Consider the following 17,363-nt stretch of genomic DNA (forward strand, 5'->3'; position numbering starts at 1 on the left):
AAACAATCAAAAAGCTCCTAAGATGTGCAATATCTGCTATTTATTTATCTATATATTTTTGTGGTACTGTGGTTTGAACTCAGGGCCTACACGTTGAGCCACTCCGCCAGTCTTTTTTTGTGTGTGTGTGAAGGGCTTTTTTGTTCCTTCGAGATAGGAACTATCTCAAAGCCAGGCTGGCTTTGAACTGCAATCCTCCTTATCTCTGCCTCCTGAGTAGCTAGGATTATAGGCTTGAGTCACCCATACCCAGCATATATGCTTTTAAAAACATTTCTCTATGGGAGCCCACAACTCTCCAATTTATGGACTCAACAGCCAAGATGGTTGTCCTGGAGCATTTCTCACTCAGCTGAAGAAAATGGCAAGGGGTGAGCAGCTAATAGCCGATATGGACCTAAACCCAATAAATCTAGTAGAGTTAAAAGAATTAATACTTGGACTTAAAATGACTTAGCTAGCTCTACAGAAAGCCAAGATGTCATGCCAACTCTATCTGCAATGGAATGAGGAATTAGTTCTAGTACCTCAGCACTAGGTATTATAGTAAGTCCTGGGGTAGGGTGGAGATGAGAAGAAACCTATACAGAAACTTCTCTGGGATACAGGAACTATAATGTGGCTTCTAGATACTACTATGATATAAAGAAGTCAGAGGTCACTGTTCTACAAGTTAAGACACAGGCAGTCACCCTCCAAGAATAAGAGATGTTTACTGTGCGAACACTAAAGAATATTAAGATCTAGTTGAAAATGATCCCTTCAATAGTTCTAGTTTATATAAACAAGTTAACTTGGCCCTTTGGGAAAGTACCTAATCCTAAGTAAATTCTGTCCAACACAGAAAATCAGATTCTGAAGTGCAGTCATCCTGTACTACTGGAAGGACATGTTCCCTGTGTTTTAAGCGGTGCATCTATAGCCCTATAGCCGTTACTAGGTCACAGTAACCTCATTCCAGGATTTCTCAAGTACCAGAGTACCTCTAGTGTGTCCCTTCCCCAAACTCTATCTAGGTCAGAGCCCTGTATGATTTCAGTTCTCTCAAGCCATGTTCATATGCATAGTCTCTGTCGTATCACTGTGGTGTGTTAAACCCATCAGCACTGTATTTTGGGAAGAGCAGCCCCTAGGGGATCTTGACATCTCCATGGCATGAGCAGAGCCCTTGGTGGCCTCCCTGGTGCGGATTCTCACGGTTCCTGCCTCTCCAAACTTTTAGCTGTAACCACTCCAACACGTCTTCTCAGTTTAGTACACACTGGACCCAAATAACCTCAGCTCAGAACTGGAAAGTACTCTCCCTGGGGTCAGCTGCTGCTGTACCATGCTGGGGTCAGACTGAAGGCTTAGGCCAACACCCCTTCCTCTCACAAGGAGTCCTGTGGGAGGAGTGGAGAGGGGACAGAGGCTCCTGTCGTGGGAGAGATCACGTGTGTCCCCCACTCAGCACTTGGAGGAAGAGGAACCCCCTGGTGCCAGGCTGTAGTGCTGACGCCCCAACCCGGAGCCAGGGAGACTGGGTGGGGAGCCAGGGTAGCAAAGGGGCTTCCCACAGTCACCACCACTTCCTTCAGGGAAGTGCTGATGGACTAATACTTAGTGACCTCCTAAAATGCCCTTTTGGGAAGACGTATTAAGCGTCCTTGAAAGGGTGCTGATTAGATTTGGGATTAGTTCTTATAGCAGAGCTGCCCTATGAGAGTGAGTGAACTAGCTGGTTTTTTAACTCAACAATTTCTATCTCCTCAACAAGATGAACACATGTAGGGTCCTTGAGGAAATTAGCTTATTGCTTACTCCTTATACTTCCCCGCTTTTCCCTATGTGACAGTACCTCAGAGGGCTTCCTATGGAGCCTTTTCCAGCATGCCCTGCAGACTATGGAAAAGCAGCAAATCCAGGAATTTCTAGAGTTTCTTTCTTTCTTTCTTTTTTTTTTTTTAACAGTACTCCAACTCAATAGTGTGATAAATGCATCTGAGCTACAATTAGGAAGATATATAGCATCAGAATGCGAAGGTCTGGGCAGCCTGGTGAAACGCGGGCTCTCCAGAGCCCCAGCTATGTTTCCCATTATGTAACCCTGGTCATGGGCAGACAGCCAGACTCCAAATGAAAAAGAGACTCTGGCTTGGCACTGGTTCTATTTTCCTATCCTCATTCGGGGTCAGCGCAGTGTCATACAGCTGCAGAGAAAGCTCTGGGGATTAAACCTGGGAAAGCCTCCAAGACCAGGACCTGGGTTCAAGTACCAGCTGAAAGCAATAAACCAACTGCCACAGCTGGGCTAGGTTTGGATGTTCTCAAAGTCCCCTGACTCTTTCACTTACTGAGAACCAGAGATCAAGATGAGGGGAAGATTTGGCTTCAGCAGAGACTGTGAAATGAGGTAGGCTGTCTCACCGCTCTGGCCCAGCCCAAGGTCCTGGGATGCCAGGGGTCCATATGTCTAGGCTTAGGGAAGCCTGCTGCTCTACTCCTCTCCCTCAACTGACATTCATACCTTTCCTCATGCTCACATGGTGAAGGGAGGAGCAGCTGCCTCTCTTGGATTATATGAGGCCTGGTATGGAAGAGTAGAAATTGTGCTAGCAGATGGATCAAGTAGATGGCCCCTCTAAACACTAAAGTCTGTTCTAAAAAGACCAACGCATTCTCCTCTGCCTTTTATAGTGAACAAGGCCACTTAACATACCCTGCTATATTGCTCTCACCAGAAATCCCTGGGATATGAAGCCATCTTATAATTCTTAAGAGATACAAATGTGAAGTCAACTTAGATGCTTATTCTACCATACAGACCTACTAAGTGCTACTATGAGGTAACAAATATCCCTGCAATCCTTTCCTTATCACAGTGCCAATGATGTTCTACTACCGAGCATCCTAAGTGTTCTTGCTATTGCCTAGATAAAAGTAAATTTGACTAGAAAGAAGAGGAACATGGGCAAAGAGAAAAGAATCAAGGACACTGATGATGAATTTTGGAACTCCCCCAGGACAGTGGAGGATGCTGTGCAATGATTCTCTAACCATACAAGGAGAGAGAGTAACAAATAAAAGATGGGGAAGGAATGAAGGGAGCATGATGGAAGTAAGGGTCCAACATGCCAGAAGGACCATCTTGAATAGCTTCTGGAGGAAAAACAAGTGGAAATATAGACTATCTGGTCACCTTATCTTAAGATCACAGGAATTTTTGTTCTTGCAGGGAACAAATGCAGGCAAGGACCAATGAAAGCATGCCAAGGAGAGGCAGTAAGTGGAAGCCATTTCCTTTCTACTCCCTTGAGAGCATTCATAAACCCTTCAAAATGAAGATCAGCAACAGGGACCTTCTCAGTGTCAGGGGTGTTACAGTTCTGACATCTATAGAACCATCTGGGGTGTGTCACTCCTTATGGCCTTAAAAAGCTCTACAGTTAAGATCAGTGGGTACAAGATTTAAGTATGAAACCCACAAAACCACCATATCTTGCCAATCTCTCAACCAGGGAGTGTATAGGGAGCTAGTATGCAAGAAACTAAAAGGAAGAAGGTGAAATTCTTATTCCACCTTTCTGGCGCTCAGATCTGAAGGCTACAGGGTAAGATTACACTCATGCTAGTCAGACTGGATTTTCTCTGCTGAACAGAGGCACCAGTCCTTAAACAATCATGCACTGGTGTCAGGTCCAAGGACCCTCCTTTATGCTCAAATTAGCATTCCAAAGACAGTCAGCTGCTTATCCTGACTGTAGAAAGAGACAGTGCAGAAGGGGATGTAATTCCTGACCACACTGACTTCTCCTGTTCAGACTGGATTTACAAGATAATGAGTGGAGTTCACAGCCACAGAAACTTATTTGTTGTGTAGTCAGATCAATATAGTTGGGTTATATTTGCTTTCCCTGTGAAGAGAAGTCTGTAAAGATGAAGTAAGTAAGATTCAAGTGTCCCAACCCCCGCTAACCCCACTGAGGATGGCCTCAGTTTGGACCACGTGCCCAGCTGCAGATTGAGTCCTTGCCCAAAGATGGGCAGCAACTCACAAGAACCGGCAACGGGCCATTTGCTGCAACATCCAAAGGGAAAGCAGACTCAGCACCTCAAGCAAATAAGGCCCAGCACTTCCTGTGTGAGCTTTCCATTTCCTCAGTCAAACAAAAGCCAAAAGGGAGTAAGGAAGAGAGGTGGAATAAAGGAAGAAATGCTGCAGAAGAGTCAAGAGACCTGATGGTATAGGACATGATTGCATATATAAGGGATCTGTGGTTGTGAGGCGATGTGACCCAGGAAGGCCTAAGGTTCAGGGACAGATGTTCTGCCTCCCCATTCCTGAAAGGAATGAGGGAATATTCAGTGGCCCCTGCACATGCTCAGAAGCAATGGCTTAGATATTTGGAGAACTAAGTTCATTCCTGGAATTTTCTGCAAATTGCCTATTTTCATTATAGATTAACAGCCTAAAATGCTTGGGACTGTACATGCTAACTCTGGGGATCACTGCTGGGAAATAGCTGCCCCTAGACAACAAGTCTGTTAGTTTCTTTGTATGACCCCAGCTGCCCAACTCAGGGCTCTTGAGGTCACAGCCTGGAGCACAGTTTGGAAACCTAGAAGGGCTCACAGGAAGGATGCAAATGGTTGCTGTAAGCATTGCCCACATGGTTACAGAGAGAAGTGAGATTAACAGTCCAGGGGTGCCTCTTAGGGTGAGGAATAAGGAAAAATCTGGAAGGAAAGTAGAGGAAATCAGACTACACAGCCCACACAGAAAGTGTAATAATTGCTGCCCAGAAGTCTCTGCTGCAACTTTCCTTCTGTGGGTCACCCATGAGTCTGGGAGATACCCATGTCTGGACCCCAACCCAGAGGAACTCCCCTCCCACTCCCTAGCAGCAACCAAGGTCTCCATACTCTGTCCTCCAGTATTTTCCCTCTCCCAGAGATGAGTCCTGGACATGAATGATGAGGTACTGGATATAGAGGCTTGTTTTAAAACACCACACAGTGCCTGAAGAAGTTTTCAGTGCATATACTTGCCAGAGACCAAAAAAAGACAATGAGGCTAGGGAAAGGAAGAGAAAGGTGTGTGTAAGGGTGGGGACAGGCAGAGACACAGAAATAAAAAAGGGAGAGGGGTGGAGAAAGACAGTGAAGGGAAAGGGAGAAGTGAGAAAGATGGGCAGAGTTAACAGAGACAGAGCCTATGTGCACATATATTCAGATACTACTATGCAAATATGAAAACACAGAAAAGAAAGGGACACAGATTAGCACTCGGTAAGCCTTCTCTATAATGGGCTGGGTAGTTAGTATTTTAGGCTACGTGGGCTGTTTAGTCTCACATGGAGTGGCATCCACTCAACTCTGCCTCTACTGTGTGAAAGTAGCCACAGATTAAGTGTAAACAAATAAGCATGGCTATGTTCCCATACAACATTACAGACACTGAAATCTAACTTTCATATAATTTTCATGGATCATGAAATAGTATTCTTATTTCTCTCTCAACCATTTAAAAATGTATACTCTTCTTAGCTTGTGGGGCACAGTGTGCTAACCCTTGATACAGTCTACAGACACACAGCAACAGAAGCTGGCAGAGACAACAGAAGCAGGCTGACACAAGCCCGGCAAGTAGCTGCAAGCAAACCTACATACACAGAATCCCCTTCCAAGAGAGATCCAGACTAGCACACAGGGACAATCAAACTGACACATACAGACATGGTTACAAACATGGACACGGACACAGACTTTTCGGACCATATGCACATTTTCACAGGACACAGTCACACACAGACATGAATAGGACCAAAGCAAACAAAAACTGACATAGATACGGACAATGAAAAGACCCCTATCAGGACACATGAACCCTTTAGAGACAAACACAGACCCAAGAACATACAAAGACATAGATATGAACTGGCATGGGTACAGAATGGGACATATCATATGAACATCCATGAATATAACACATGTGACCACAGATGGACATATGTGGACACATATACATATGCAGCAATTGACAGACACCCCGAAAGACCTCTAGATAGACAACCATGTAAAGGCAGAAACACTAGATCTTCACACTTGGCAAAGATAAGACATTGAGACACACAGACTCACAGACACACACAGACATATGGTCCCAGACAGCTAGGGTCAGACACATCCCAGACATGGACAAAGAAACAGCCACACGAGGTTGCAAAATACTGTGAATGTAGTTTATGCCAACGACTTGTAAACATAAAAATGGTTCAGATGATCATTCGCTGGTAAATGGATGGAATTGGAGAACATCATTCTGAGTGAGGTTAGCCTGGCCCAAAAGACCAAAAATCATATGTTCTCCCTCATATGTGGACATTAGATCAAGGGCAAACACAACAAGGGGATTGGACTTTGAGCACATGATAAAAGCTTTAGCACACAAGGGAGGTGTGAGGCTAGGTAAGACACCTAAAAAATTAGTTAGCATTTGTTGCCCTTAACGCAGAGAAACTAAAGCAGATACCTTAAAAGCAACTGAGGCCGATAGGAAAAGGGGACCAGGAACTAGAGAAAAGGTGAGATCAAAAAGAATTAACCTAGAAGGTAACACACACGCACAGGAAATTAATGTGAGTCAACTCCCTGTATGGCTATCCTTATCTCAACCAGCAAAAACCCTTGTTCCTTCCTATTATGGCTTATACTCTCTCTACAACAAAATTAGAAATAAGGGCAAAATAGTTTCTGCTGGGTATTGAGGGGGTGGGGGGGGAGAGGGAGGGGGCGGAGTGGGTGGTAAGGGAGGGGGTGGGGGCAGGGGGGAGAAATGACCCAAGCCTTGTATGCACATATGAATTTAAAAAAAAAATGGTTCAGATGGCAAATCTTGGTATATGTTTTAGCACTATTTTGAAAAAGAAAAAAATTGCCATATAAATATAAATACAACCAGACCCCAAACTCTAAAGTTGATACAGGAAAGAGTAGGAAATACTCTGGAATTAGTAGGTATAGGTAAGAACTTTCTCAATGGAACCCCAGCAGCACAGCAACTAAGAGATAGCATAGATAAATGGGACTTCATAAAACTAAAAAGCTTCTGCTCAACAAAATAAATGGTCTCTAAACTGAAGAGAGCACCCACAGAGTAGGAGAAATATTTGCCAGCTACACATCAGACAAAGGACTGATAACCAGAATATATAGGGAACTTAAAAAACTAAATTCTCCCAAAACTAATGAACCAATAAAGAAATGGGCAAGTGAACAAAACAGAACTCTCTCAAAAGAAGAAACTCAAATAGCCAAAAAACACACGAAAAAATGCTCACCATCTCTAGCAATAAAGGAAATGCAAATTAAAACCACACTAAGATTCCACCTCACCCGTGTTAGAATAGCCATCATTAGCAACACCACCAACAACAGGTGTTGGCAAGGATTCAGGGAAAAAAGAACCCTCTTAAACTGCTGGTGGGAATGTAAACTAGTACAACCACTCTGGAAAAAAATTTGGAGGCTACTTAAAAAGCTAAACATTGATCTACCATATGATACAGCAATACCACTCTTGGGGATATACCCAAAAGACTGTGACACAGGTTACTCCAGAGGCACCTGCACACCCATGTTTATTGCAGCACTATTCATAATAGCCAAGTTATGGAAACAGCCAAGATGCCCCACCACTGACGAATGGATCAAGAAAATGTGGTATCTATACACAATGGAATTTTATGCAGCCATGAAGAAGAACAAAATGTTATCATTCGCTGGTAAATGGATGGAATTGGAGAACATCATTCTGAGTGAGGTTAGCCTGGCCCAAAAGACCAAAAATCGTATGTTCTCCCTCATATGCAGACATTAGATCAAGGGCAAACACAACAAGGGGATTGGACATGATAAAAGTGAGAGTACACAAGAGAGGTATGAGGATAGGTAAGACACCTAAAAAACTAGATAGCATTTGTTGCCCTCAACGCAGAGAAACTAAAGCAGATACTTTAAAGCAAATGAGGCCAACAGGAGAAGGGGACCAGGAAGTAGAGAAAAGGTTAATTCAAGAAGAATTAACTTAGAAGGTAACACACATGCACAGGAAATCAATGTGAGTCAACTCCCTGTATAGCTATCCTTATCTCAACTAGCAAAAACCCTTGGCCCTTCCTATTATTGCTTATACTCTCTCTTCAACAAAATTAGAGATAAGGGCAATATAGTTTCTGCCGGTATCGAGGGGGTGGGGGGGAGAGGGAGGGGGCAGAGGAGGTAAGGGAGGGGGAGGGGGAAGGGGGGAGAAATGACCTAAACATTGTATGCACATATGAATTAAAAAAAATACATACATATATATAAATACAAAATAGATAAATATAAATAAAAAATAGATCTACACAGACCATTTAAGCGGACCCACATATTCCAAGACCAATACACGTCCCACCCAGATACCCTGAGAGATACTACACTGACACATGGGCAAGGTGAGAAGACAGGGAATGAGTGAAAAGAAGAATGAGAGAGAAATGCACACACTCACCCTCTCACACCCTAAAAAGGCAAGAGGAGGCAAGGAGATTGAGTACAAAAGATAGCACCAGCAGAATTGAGACTGTTGAGAGAGGTACAGAGTAAAAACTAAAAGAAACAGAAAGAGACAAAGTCTCTCACATGATCATCAACACACATTCATACTCTAGAGGTAGTTGTAACAATGGTGAGCATTAACAATATGAACTGAGGATGAAAGAGCAAGAACAAGGACAAAGAACAACAACAAAAAAAACCAGAGAATACAGAGCAAGAAAAAGCAGGAAAACTCAAGAGGAGGACCCACGGGACTGCAGAATAGGCCAAAATAATCTAAAACATCACAGGATAAGGCAAGTGTTCAAGGAAGGGGTAAACAAAAATTCAAATAAGGAGGGAACAGGGAAAAAACATGGGCTGTGTGTGGGAGAAAACAAAGAGGGGAGCTGAGGAAGTATAGGTGGGCCAAGCCCAGCAGAGCAGAAGGAATGGGTAGGCCAACTCACTGAGAGGGCAGATCCAGGGATGTGGGCGGAGGATTCCAGGTGTCTGGGTAGCCGAGCATCCAGTCTGACCAGACTTTCACACTGGGGAGCAGTTCCTTCAGGTCTGGGACAAAGGAAGACACCTTGATGTCATCTTGATCATCCTGGTCCTCAGGAGAGGACAGTTGAGCTGTAGAGGCAAAGAATGAGAACTGAGCCTATGTCTATTGTGGCCCCTCCAAAGTGAGGCCTGTGACGCTGGGATGGCAGCAATCTTTTAAGGCAGGGAGATTAAGTACACAGAAAATCTGGGCCCAGAAGTGAAGACAAGTGCCAACATCTAAGAGGATTCTAGAAAGTAGGAAAAAGAGAACCAGTGTATTGGGTTTGCCCCTGGATACAGCTCTTTCTGCTTCACCTGAGGCCTGGCTGAAGACTCTACTCCGGCCTCTAGCCCATTCTTTTAGCTTTCCTTCAGCATATTGCTGAAATGGCACCAGAGTTCTTGCCAAACTTGCATAACCTGAATTTAACCATAAGGAAATATCACAGAAACCCAAATTGTGGGACATTCTACAAAATAAGTGGCTTGAACTCTTCAAAAATGTCAAGGTCCTGAAGGACAAAGACTGATGAACCATCCCAGAATAAAGACTAAAGAGCTAGGGATGTAGCTTAGTGGTAGAGTGCTTGCCTAGCAAGTGCAAGGCTCTGGGTTCAATCCTAGAGTGTACTGGGGTGGCAGGGGGTGGAGCAGTGAGGGGGTGAGGGGGGAAGATATGGCATATAAATGCAGTGTGTGATCCTGGATTAGACGCTAGGGCAGAAAAAAAACCAACTTTTTTTCCCCCTCCTTTATAAAGAGCATTATTAGAGCTGAATGTGGCGGTGCATACCATGCACCTGTAATCCTAGTACTTGGGAGGTAGAGGCAGGAGGATCCTAGGTCAGCCTAGGCTATTAAGTGAAACCCCATCTCAAAAAACAAAACAAAAGAACTTTATTAGGACAACTGGCACAAACTGAGCCAAGGCCTGTAGATTCAATAATATATCAGTGTTTATTTCCTGATTTTGATAACTGTTAAAAGCATGTCCTTGTTTTTAGGAAATATAGAGTCAAGTATTTAGGGGTAAAGAACTACCATGCCTGCAACTTAAGATCAAATGGTTCCATTCACAATAAACTTAAGAGTGAGTGTGTTGACTGTGTTCATATGCAAAGAGACAGAACTTAAAGTATATGGTAAAATGTTAACTGGTAGACAGCCTAGAAGAAGGGTATATAAAAGTACTTTGGGCTATTCTTAAAACTATTCTGTAAATCTGAAGTTCTTTCAAAATAAAAAGTTGCCTCCCTACACCTGAACAAAAGCCAGCCCTAGAGGTTATAGGCATTCACAAAGCTGGTGTGGCAGGGGATGACAGAGAGACTACTCATTAACACTGATGCAGGAGCTGAAGAGGAAAGTGTGATCTTCAGCCTTACCTTACATGGCTACTGCAATCAGGCCTAGAATTCTCAGGGCACCTTAAAGGATATAACATAATACTTTAGGCCTGGAGTTAAAAATAGTGTCTGTCTGGTCCAAAAAGCCTCCAAGATGTCTGGCCTACAGTGGTTATAACACCTACCAGGTAAGAAGGAGAGACACAGAGATAAAAGGAATAAAAATAAAACATCAGTTATGAACAAAAAGGGAAGCATGTTTAATCCCCAAGCACTGGGGGTGGGAGAAGGAAAGTCATTTTTCTTGTCTTTTTAAAGATGTAAGAACATACAACAGCTCATAGGTACAGTGAAAATCTTAACAACTAAAGGAGAAAAGAGTGAAGGAACAGATTCAGAAGGAAGAAAGAGGGCCCAAGAGGCCATCAGACTGCAGACAGAGATGAGACTAATTAAAGTGACAAAAGTAAGAGGGGCATGTTAGGAGGAGAAGGACAGGAGGGTAGAGGAAGAAGATACTGAGAAGGCAGCCTGGCATTCTGAGGCTCATTTGGACAGGGCCAGGCAGCTGGAAAGCCCACTGGTCAGGGACCCTCCTGCTTACCTTTGGCAGATTCCTTAAGTAAGCAGGTACAGCGCCGCACCAGTAGAGAAAACATGGCCAGGCCCAGGGTTGCAGCTTGCTCCTGGATCACAGAACGACACTCCTCTGAGAAGCAGTCTGAGGAGAGGCAAAGGAACTCCATCATACTCTGGAGGCCAAGGACTACTTCCCTACCTTATGAAGGGTGCCTCCTTGGCCACTTTACCGAGTTTCCTTTTGCTCATCTAAAACAATGGGTAGTAATATTCCCTCTCTTGAAGGAGGATTAAAAAAGGCTTATAATTAAGATAATATATGTTGCTGGGCACTGGTGGTTCATGCCTATTATCCTAGCTACTTGGGAAGCTGAGAGTGGGAAGCTCTAGGCCAGCCCAAGCAAATAGCTCATGAGATCCCATCTTCAAAATAACCAGAGCAAAATGGACTGGAGGTGTGTTTCAAGCGGTAGAGTGCCTGCTTTGGAAACATGAAGCCCTGAGTTCAAACCCTAGTCCCACCAAAAAATATATGTATAATATATGGGAAGCACTCACCAGCATGTCTGGCATATGGATAAGTGCTCAATTATCTGTAAGGATCACCTATGTAAATTTGACACCACATATCTATCCCAGGATCCATTAGTTCAAGGCAGGCAATGTCAGCTGGAGTTGCAGGGTCTCTGCCTTTAGCTAGCTACTGATAATGTAAAGCTGTAACAGAAATTTACCTCCTTACCCCAGTCTCTCTAATGTATAACTAGTAGGAACACTATCAACAATTAAAAAATTACCTTCAATCCCACCAGCCTTTGGTTCTAGGTCTACCTCCTCTATAGTGCTCCTCCTAACCAAATACATGTGATACAATTAACCTACTTTTCCCGAATGAGTTAATTTTATAGAAAGCAGTGCCAGGCATATAAGACACACTTAATCAGTGTTAGCATTTATTTTTATTTTCCCTTAGGGCTAAAAAAATAAAACTGGCTCCCAATACCAGCACCCTCTGTCCCTCACCGTCAGGCCAGTTAACTTCCTTCTGGCTGTAGGTCACTGAAAGGAGCTACTCTGTTGGTGGGCAGAGTGAGTCTTCTGTGGGAACAACATAACATGCTCCCACCTCTCTGCCTGCATCTACTCCTTGTCAGTGGCCTCCTCAACAGCCTCTTCACCAGACTTGAGGGGAACTGGTGACAAACAGAAGGTAGCGGTCCAGGGCTGGAGGTATGGCTCAAGGGGTAAAGCACTTGCCTAACAAGGACGAAGCCTTAAGTTCAAACCCTAGTACCAAAACTCGGCCCCTGACTGCCCCCCTCACCCCCCGCCAAAAAAAAGCAGTGGTCTACCCTTAGGAGAAGAGACACCCAAGTGATAGACGCACCAAACTCACTAGCTCTGGCAGCAGTTAATCTGTTAATTTCCTCTGTAACACAGGAGAACTCTGAGTCTCCAAGTGTTAAAAGGACATTTAGTCACAGGTTTGATCTTGGTCCCTGCATGCATTTTAACCTCTGTCAGCTCTCTAGTCTTGTCAGTGGGCCTAACTGAAGTTGTTACTCCAGAAATGCTACACAACCACAGCTATTCCTAAAAATCTTCACCACAGGAGCAAGGATGACCCAAGAATACTAAGCCTGCTCAAAGTACTTTCAAAGACCTGGAAGTGAGGAGCAGGCTGCTCAGGAGGGCCCAATGTATTAACAGCACTAATGCACCAATTTTTCTATTGTGGTCATCCTTCCAGATGCCTGGTAGTTCCAAATGTCACCCTCTAACTTTCCAACTTAACTGTAGCAGGCAGTGAGGCACTGGCAACAATTCATGAGATCAGAATAGACCACCACTCTCAGTCTTCTCCTGGTAAGGCCCTAAACCTCTGCTAAACAGACAGAAAACAAGCATCCAAGAACCAAGAGACAGGGAGATGTGAGCAGAGGAGGGGACGATGTGGAAGCTGTCCCAAGAAAAGTTGCCAAAGTCTTCCCTTGCCCCTCCCCTAGCCATAGGCAGCAACACTGTCAGTTCCGCTCCAGCTCAGTACAGGTCCCTGCCAAGCACTGCCAACAGCCTGCCTCTAATTAGCAACAAAGCCCGAATGAGGGAATAAGTCCAAGACAGACAAAGCTGGGATAACTAGCTGCTCTGCATGGTTATGTCACTCAGCCTCTCGATCCTCATGCCCTCCAGAGTAAGGCCCAAGGGCACTGCCTGACTTTGTGTCTGGTTCAACTGATGAGGAGGTGCAAACCAGGAAGTTACTCTGTCCTGATCAAGCAGGAAGACATATCAAAAGCCCAAAATGTCTGGGTCTTGATCAGCTCTAGACTGACCATGCTATCTGGAGCACTTTCTGGAAGGCTTGTTCCTCTCCCTGGCTCAGGTATGCATTTAAAATGTGCTAGGTACTGTGGAGAACATAGCTACAAATAAATTATGGTCTCTACAACCAAAGAACCTTTAGTAGGCTGAAGAGAATTATTTATCCAAGTAACCATAGCAACTTGGACCCAATACATTTCAAGTGAATAATGTACTACATACATAGTATCTTCAGAGGAGGCTCTTGGCTTCACCTAGGCTTAGTGGACTAGAAGTCATAAGATACCTCTCTTGGAGAGTATTCATCCTTATATAAGTGAGTGGGAAAATAGATTCCTAGAGTCCACCCACTTTGGGATTAGACTTAGAAAACTGGCCTTAGTCTGACAAACGTCCACATATATCCCTAGAGTTGGGCTATGTCAGGCCAACAAGTGTGTGGGGTGGAGAGGAAAAGCATTGTTTGTCTTGGTATTTGCCTGGGTTCCTCTGGCTTTGTGTCGGGTAGCAAGAGCCTAACATGAGCTGAGGAACTCATTAACATTGTGAAATAGCCTTTCCCCTTCTTTCCAAAAGTAGATTTGCTCAAGGATTTAGGGAGATGGTTTTGGCTACGGATGTCAGAAATATTTTTTACCAAAAAAGTCACCTGAGGTCTGAACTTGGTTTTGCCCCTTCCCACATGTGGACAAGGTGACCACACCTCCTAGTATTTCTGTGGCCAAATACCTGCTCAGGCAGAAATATTCGTGCTCCTACATAACAGGGACACTTTCTCATTTTTTTTTCCTCTGAGAACACATTCATGGAAAACATAAACCAACTGTCGTCAAAGTTGTATGAAATCAGGAAATGGAGCGGCCGGGAGAAGGTTGCCATGTGGCCGGATGTTATGTATTTCTAATTAGTGCTATACATCTTTCAACAGCAAGTGTCCTTCTGCTGGGAAACACAACACACTGCCCTTGTTATTGTAACTGTCAGAGAAGTGCTTAAACAGATAATCTCCAGGAAAAGTGATAAACACGTCCCCTCTTCCACCAGTGTGTGTGCGATGGTGCTGCCAAAGCAAAGCTGTGCCTGATGGCTCCAGGATGGCAAAGCATCCTCCTGCAGGAAATGGGAGCAAGTCAGGAGGGGTGGGAAGGGATGAGAGGGGAGGGGAGTAGAGGCAGGCCCACCTGCTTGCACCGTTAATCCCAGCCAAGGGACAGTGATTCAGAACTACTGCTTCTGATAAACTCCTGGGACAGAGTACCAAGTTTTTTAAAGGGAGAGATTCAGAGAAAACCTGTATCAGTGGGATGGGGTTTGGCTGGTCACAGATAAATCTGGCAGCAACTGAATTAGCAGAGTTCCCTTGATGCACACAGATTGCTACCGTGACAGAAGTGGGAGGGATTCAGAGGGCACTGAGGTCCACTAGCCATTTTATCACAAAAAAAAAAAAAAAAAAAAAAACACAACTACCTGCTTGGCTATTTTAGCTGAAGAAAAATGCAGGCAAGACCCCTTCTTCACTGATTACCTCCAGTTATTTCCTCTCAACAAGAGGAAATGAATAGTCAGTCACTTCCAAACTAACACCACCTGGAGGTGATTTGTGGCCTCTTATCTTTCAGATATCAGACTGCTTTTCTCATGAGTCAGTCACCAATCTGACGCAGGGCTGGCACAAAGCTGTTCCTGAACAGCCCACCCAACCCGTTGTCTATAAGAAGTGGGCAGTAAGAACATCTTTTGATTGCTGATGCTTGAGCCAGAGTTCTCTATGGCAGCTGCTGGGTGAAGAGGAGGTAGGAGGCAGTAGTCTCTGCATAGGAGCCAGAAAAGAACAAAATTTCAGAGCAAAGGTTAAGATGTTCATTCCCTCAGGACATTATTTTATTTCCTGAGGAGAGAATGAATGAGTCAGAAGAATCAAGCATCAATACACTCAAGCAAAGTACTCATGCACAATGGTGGAACAATCAGACTGACTGGGTATAAGGCAAACCATTTCATATCTCTGAACAGGGTACAGCCAAGGGACAAGACAGAGGGAGGTGGAAAGCAATGTTGCCTTCCTAGGAGCTTTCACTGTCATACCTGCTGCTTCCCTTTGGATATTCCAGAATTATAAAACCCAGGCTTCTTCTAGTGCTCTACTGAATGTGGGGAGATGGACAAAGAAAATACAAACTTCCTAACAAAGTGAACTCTCTCACTGATTCCGAAAACATTTATTTGGGTGTTCAATGTGGAAGATTGAAAGGAAACTAGGACCCTGTCATGAGAAGATGATAATCTAATGAAAAAGATAGGAAAAATATATACATACCCAAATAACTGTAATTTAAGCAATGTATCACATGCTATAGGAAAGATGGGAATAAGATGTTTTTTTCTCCTGGGAGGAAAGGAAGTAATTTCATCTAGTGTCTATCAGCAAAGGGCCATTCTATGGTATCACAGAAGAGACCCTTTCTGAGATGGGCTGCAAGGTAGGACACTGACAGAATTGGTGGATGCAGGAGGGACTGTATATGGAGGCAGGAAGCACAAAGCATGGAACCTGCCTTTCCGGGGTCCACAAAGCATAGGGCCTGCAATAGGCTGAATAAAGAACACAGACTTGCCTCAACAGAGAGAAGGTTTCTAAATGAAGCAACGACATTTTAGGAAGACTAATCCAGTTAAAACATTTAGAAAAGGCTAGAATAGCTGGAAAAAGGTAACAGAGAGGGAGACCAGTTAGAAAACTAAGAAGACATGAACTTGTTTGAATTAAAACAAATTATACATAGAGCACTTTATAATAAATGAAGCACACAGATATAAAAGTGCTCCAGAGAGAAGATGAAGAGAAGGTGGAGATGACTGTCACTGATACTTTCTCATCAGGTTCCAGAGGATCCTGGGGACACAGATGGGTAACACCCACCAAAGGAGATCCAGGAAAGGGACAGAACTCAGGATTGCAGAACACCTGGAGATGGTGAGATATTTATCAGAGTCCCCAAGCTCCTGCCCATTTGTCCCTGGGCCAAGTCCTATCTTTCCAGAGCAAAGACACTTCAGGGGGTCAGAAATACTTGAGGAAGACCTTGCATGAGAAGGCCTGGGAAGTCTGAACTGGCTATCCCTGTGGAAGCCATTAGATATTCAGCACTTCATTTGTTTCCAATTCTTGTAGGAGTACAGCTCTAGGCTGTGGAGTGAGAGGCTCCTCTCTGACGTAATCAGGAAGCAGCTGCAAAATTAAGGAATCCCTCATGACATCATAAAAAGGGTCCATGGTTTACTGGGGAAAGTATAAAAATTAATTACATATTCCCACATGATTCCTTTCCTCTAAATCTGTATATACCCCCTCCCATCCCCACACATTCTCTCATCAACATCATCCAGAAGCCACCTTGATGAACAAGGGTACAAAAGGACAAACAAAATCCAGAAAGAGAAAGTTCTCTGGCGTACTCATCTGCTTCATGTATTTGGAACTTAACAGGCACTACCTTGTCCAGGAATTTTATAAATGTACATGATTCCCTAATAAAAGTATAAGAACCTCAAAGGCAAAAGCTATGTCAAGATTCATATCCTTGAAAATTGGCACCATCAAGAGGCTCAAAATATGTTTGCTGCTTATAACAGTAGGCATACTTGCCTTTCTTAGTTACAGATCTTAACCACAAATAGCATGATTCTACAAAGACAGTGAACTCTGTGTTAGGAACAGAGCATTTATATATATTATCTCAAAGCTTTAATAAAGATTTGCACAGGAGGTCTTACTCCCTTTTTGACATTTGAGGACACAGGCTCAAATGACTTGCCTAAGCACGATGCTAGTAAGTGCCAGAGCTGGGATTTGAATCTAAGTTTGTCAGCTCTTGAGCCCACATTGTTTCTATACCAGGTTTTCAAAAGCCTATGACTCAAGTTTCACATTCCAACTGTTTTTCTATTCTTTATGTTGAACACAAAAACCTCAGCCTACTCTCTACTGCACTAGTTCTACAC

At 43.9% G+C, this 17,363-nt stretch overlaps 1 protein-coding gene across 9 annotated transcripts in view; it reads right to left on the reverse strand.

Annotated features, from left to right (window-relative positions):
* The window catches only part of Smg6 (SMG6 nonsense mediated mRNA decay factor), a 266,332-nt gene that overhangs the window by 118,849 nt on the left and 130,120 nt on the right, over positions 1-17,363 (reverse strand). For all 9 annotated transcript variants that reach the window (XM_074046589.1, XM_074046588.1, XM_074046591.1 and 6 more), the window contains 2 exons: positions 11,059-11,175; positions 9,027-9,195 (listed from right to left, as the gene is read on the reverse strand). In XM_074046589.1, the coding sequence (XP_073902690.1) occupies positions 9,027-9,195; positions 11,059-11,175 (286 nt within the window). The remainder of the gene's footprint in view (positions 1-9,026; positions 9,196-11,058; positions 11,176-17,363) is intronic.

Source organism: Castor canadensis, chromosome 11 (genome assembly GCF_047511655.1).
Source record: "Castor canadensis chromosome 11, mCasCan1.hap1v2, whole genome shotgun sequence".
Lineage (NCBI taxonomy): Eukaryota > Metazoa > Chordata > Mammalia > Rodentia > Castoridae > Castor > Castor canadensis.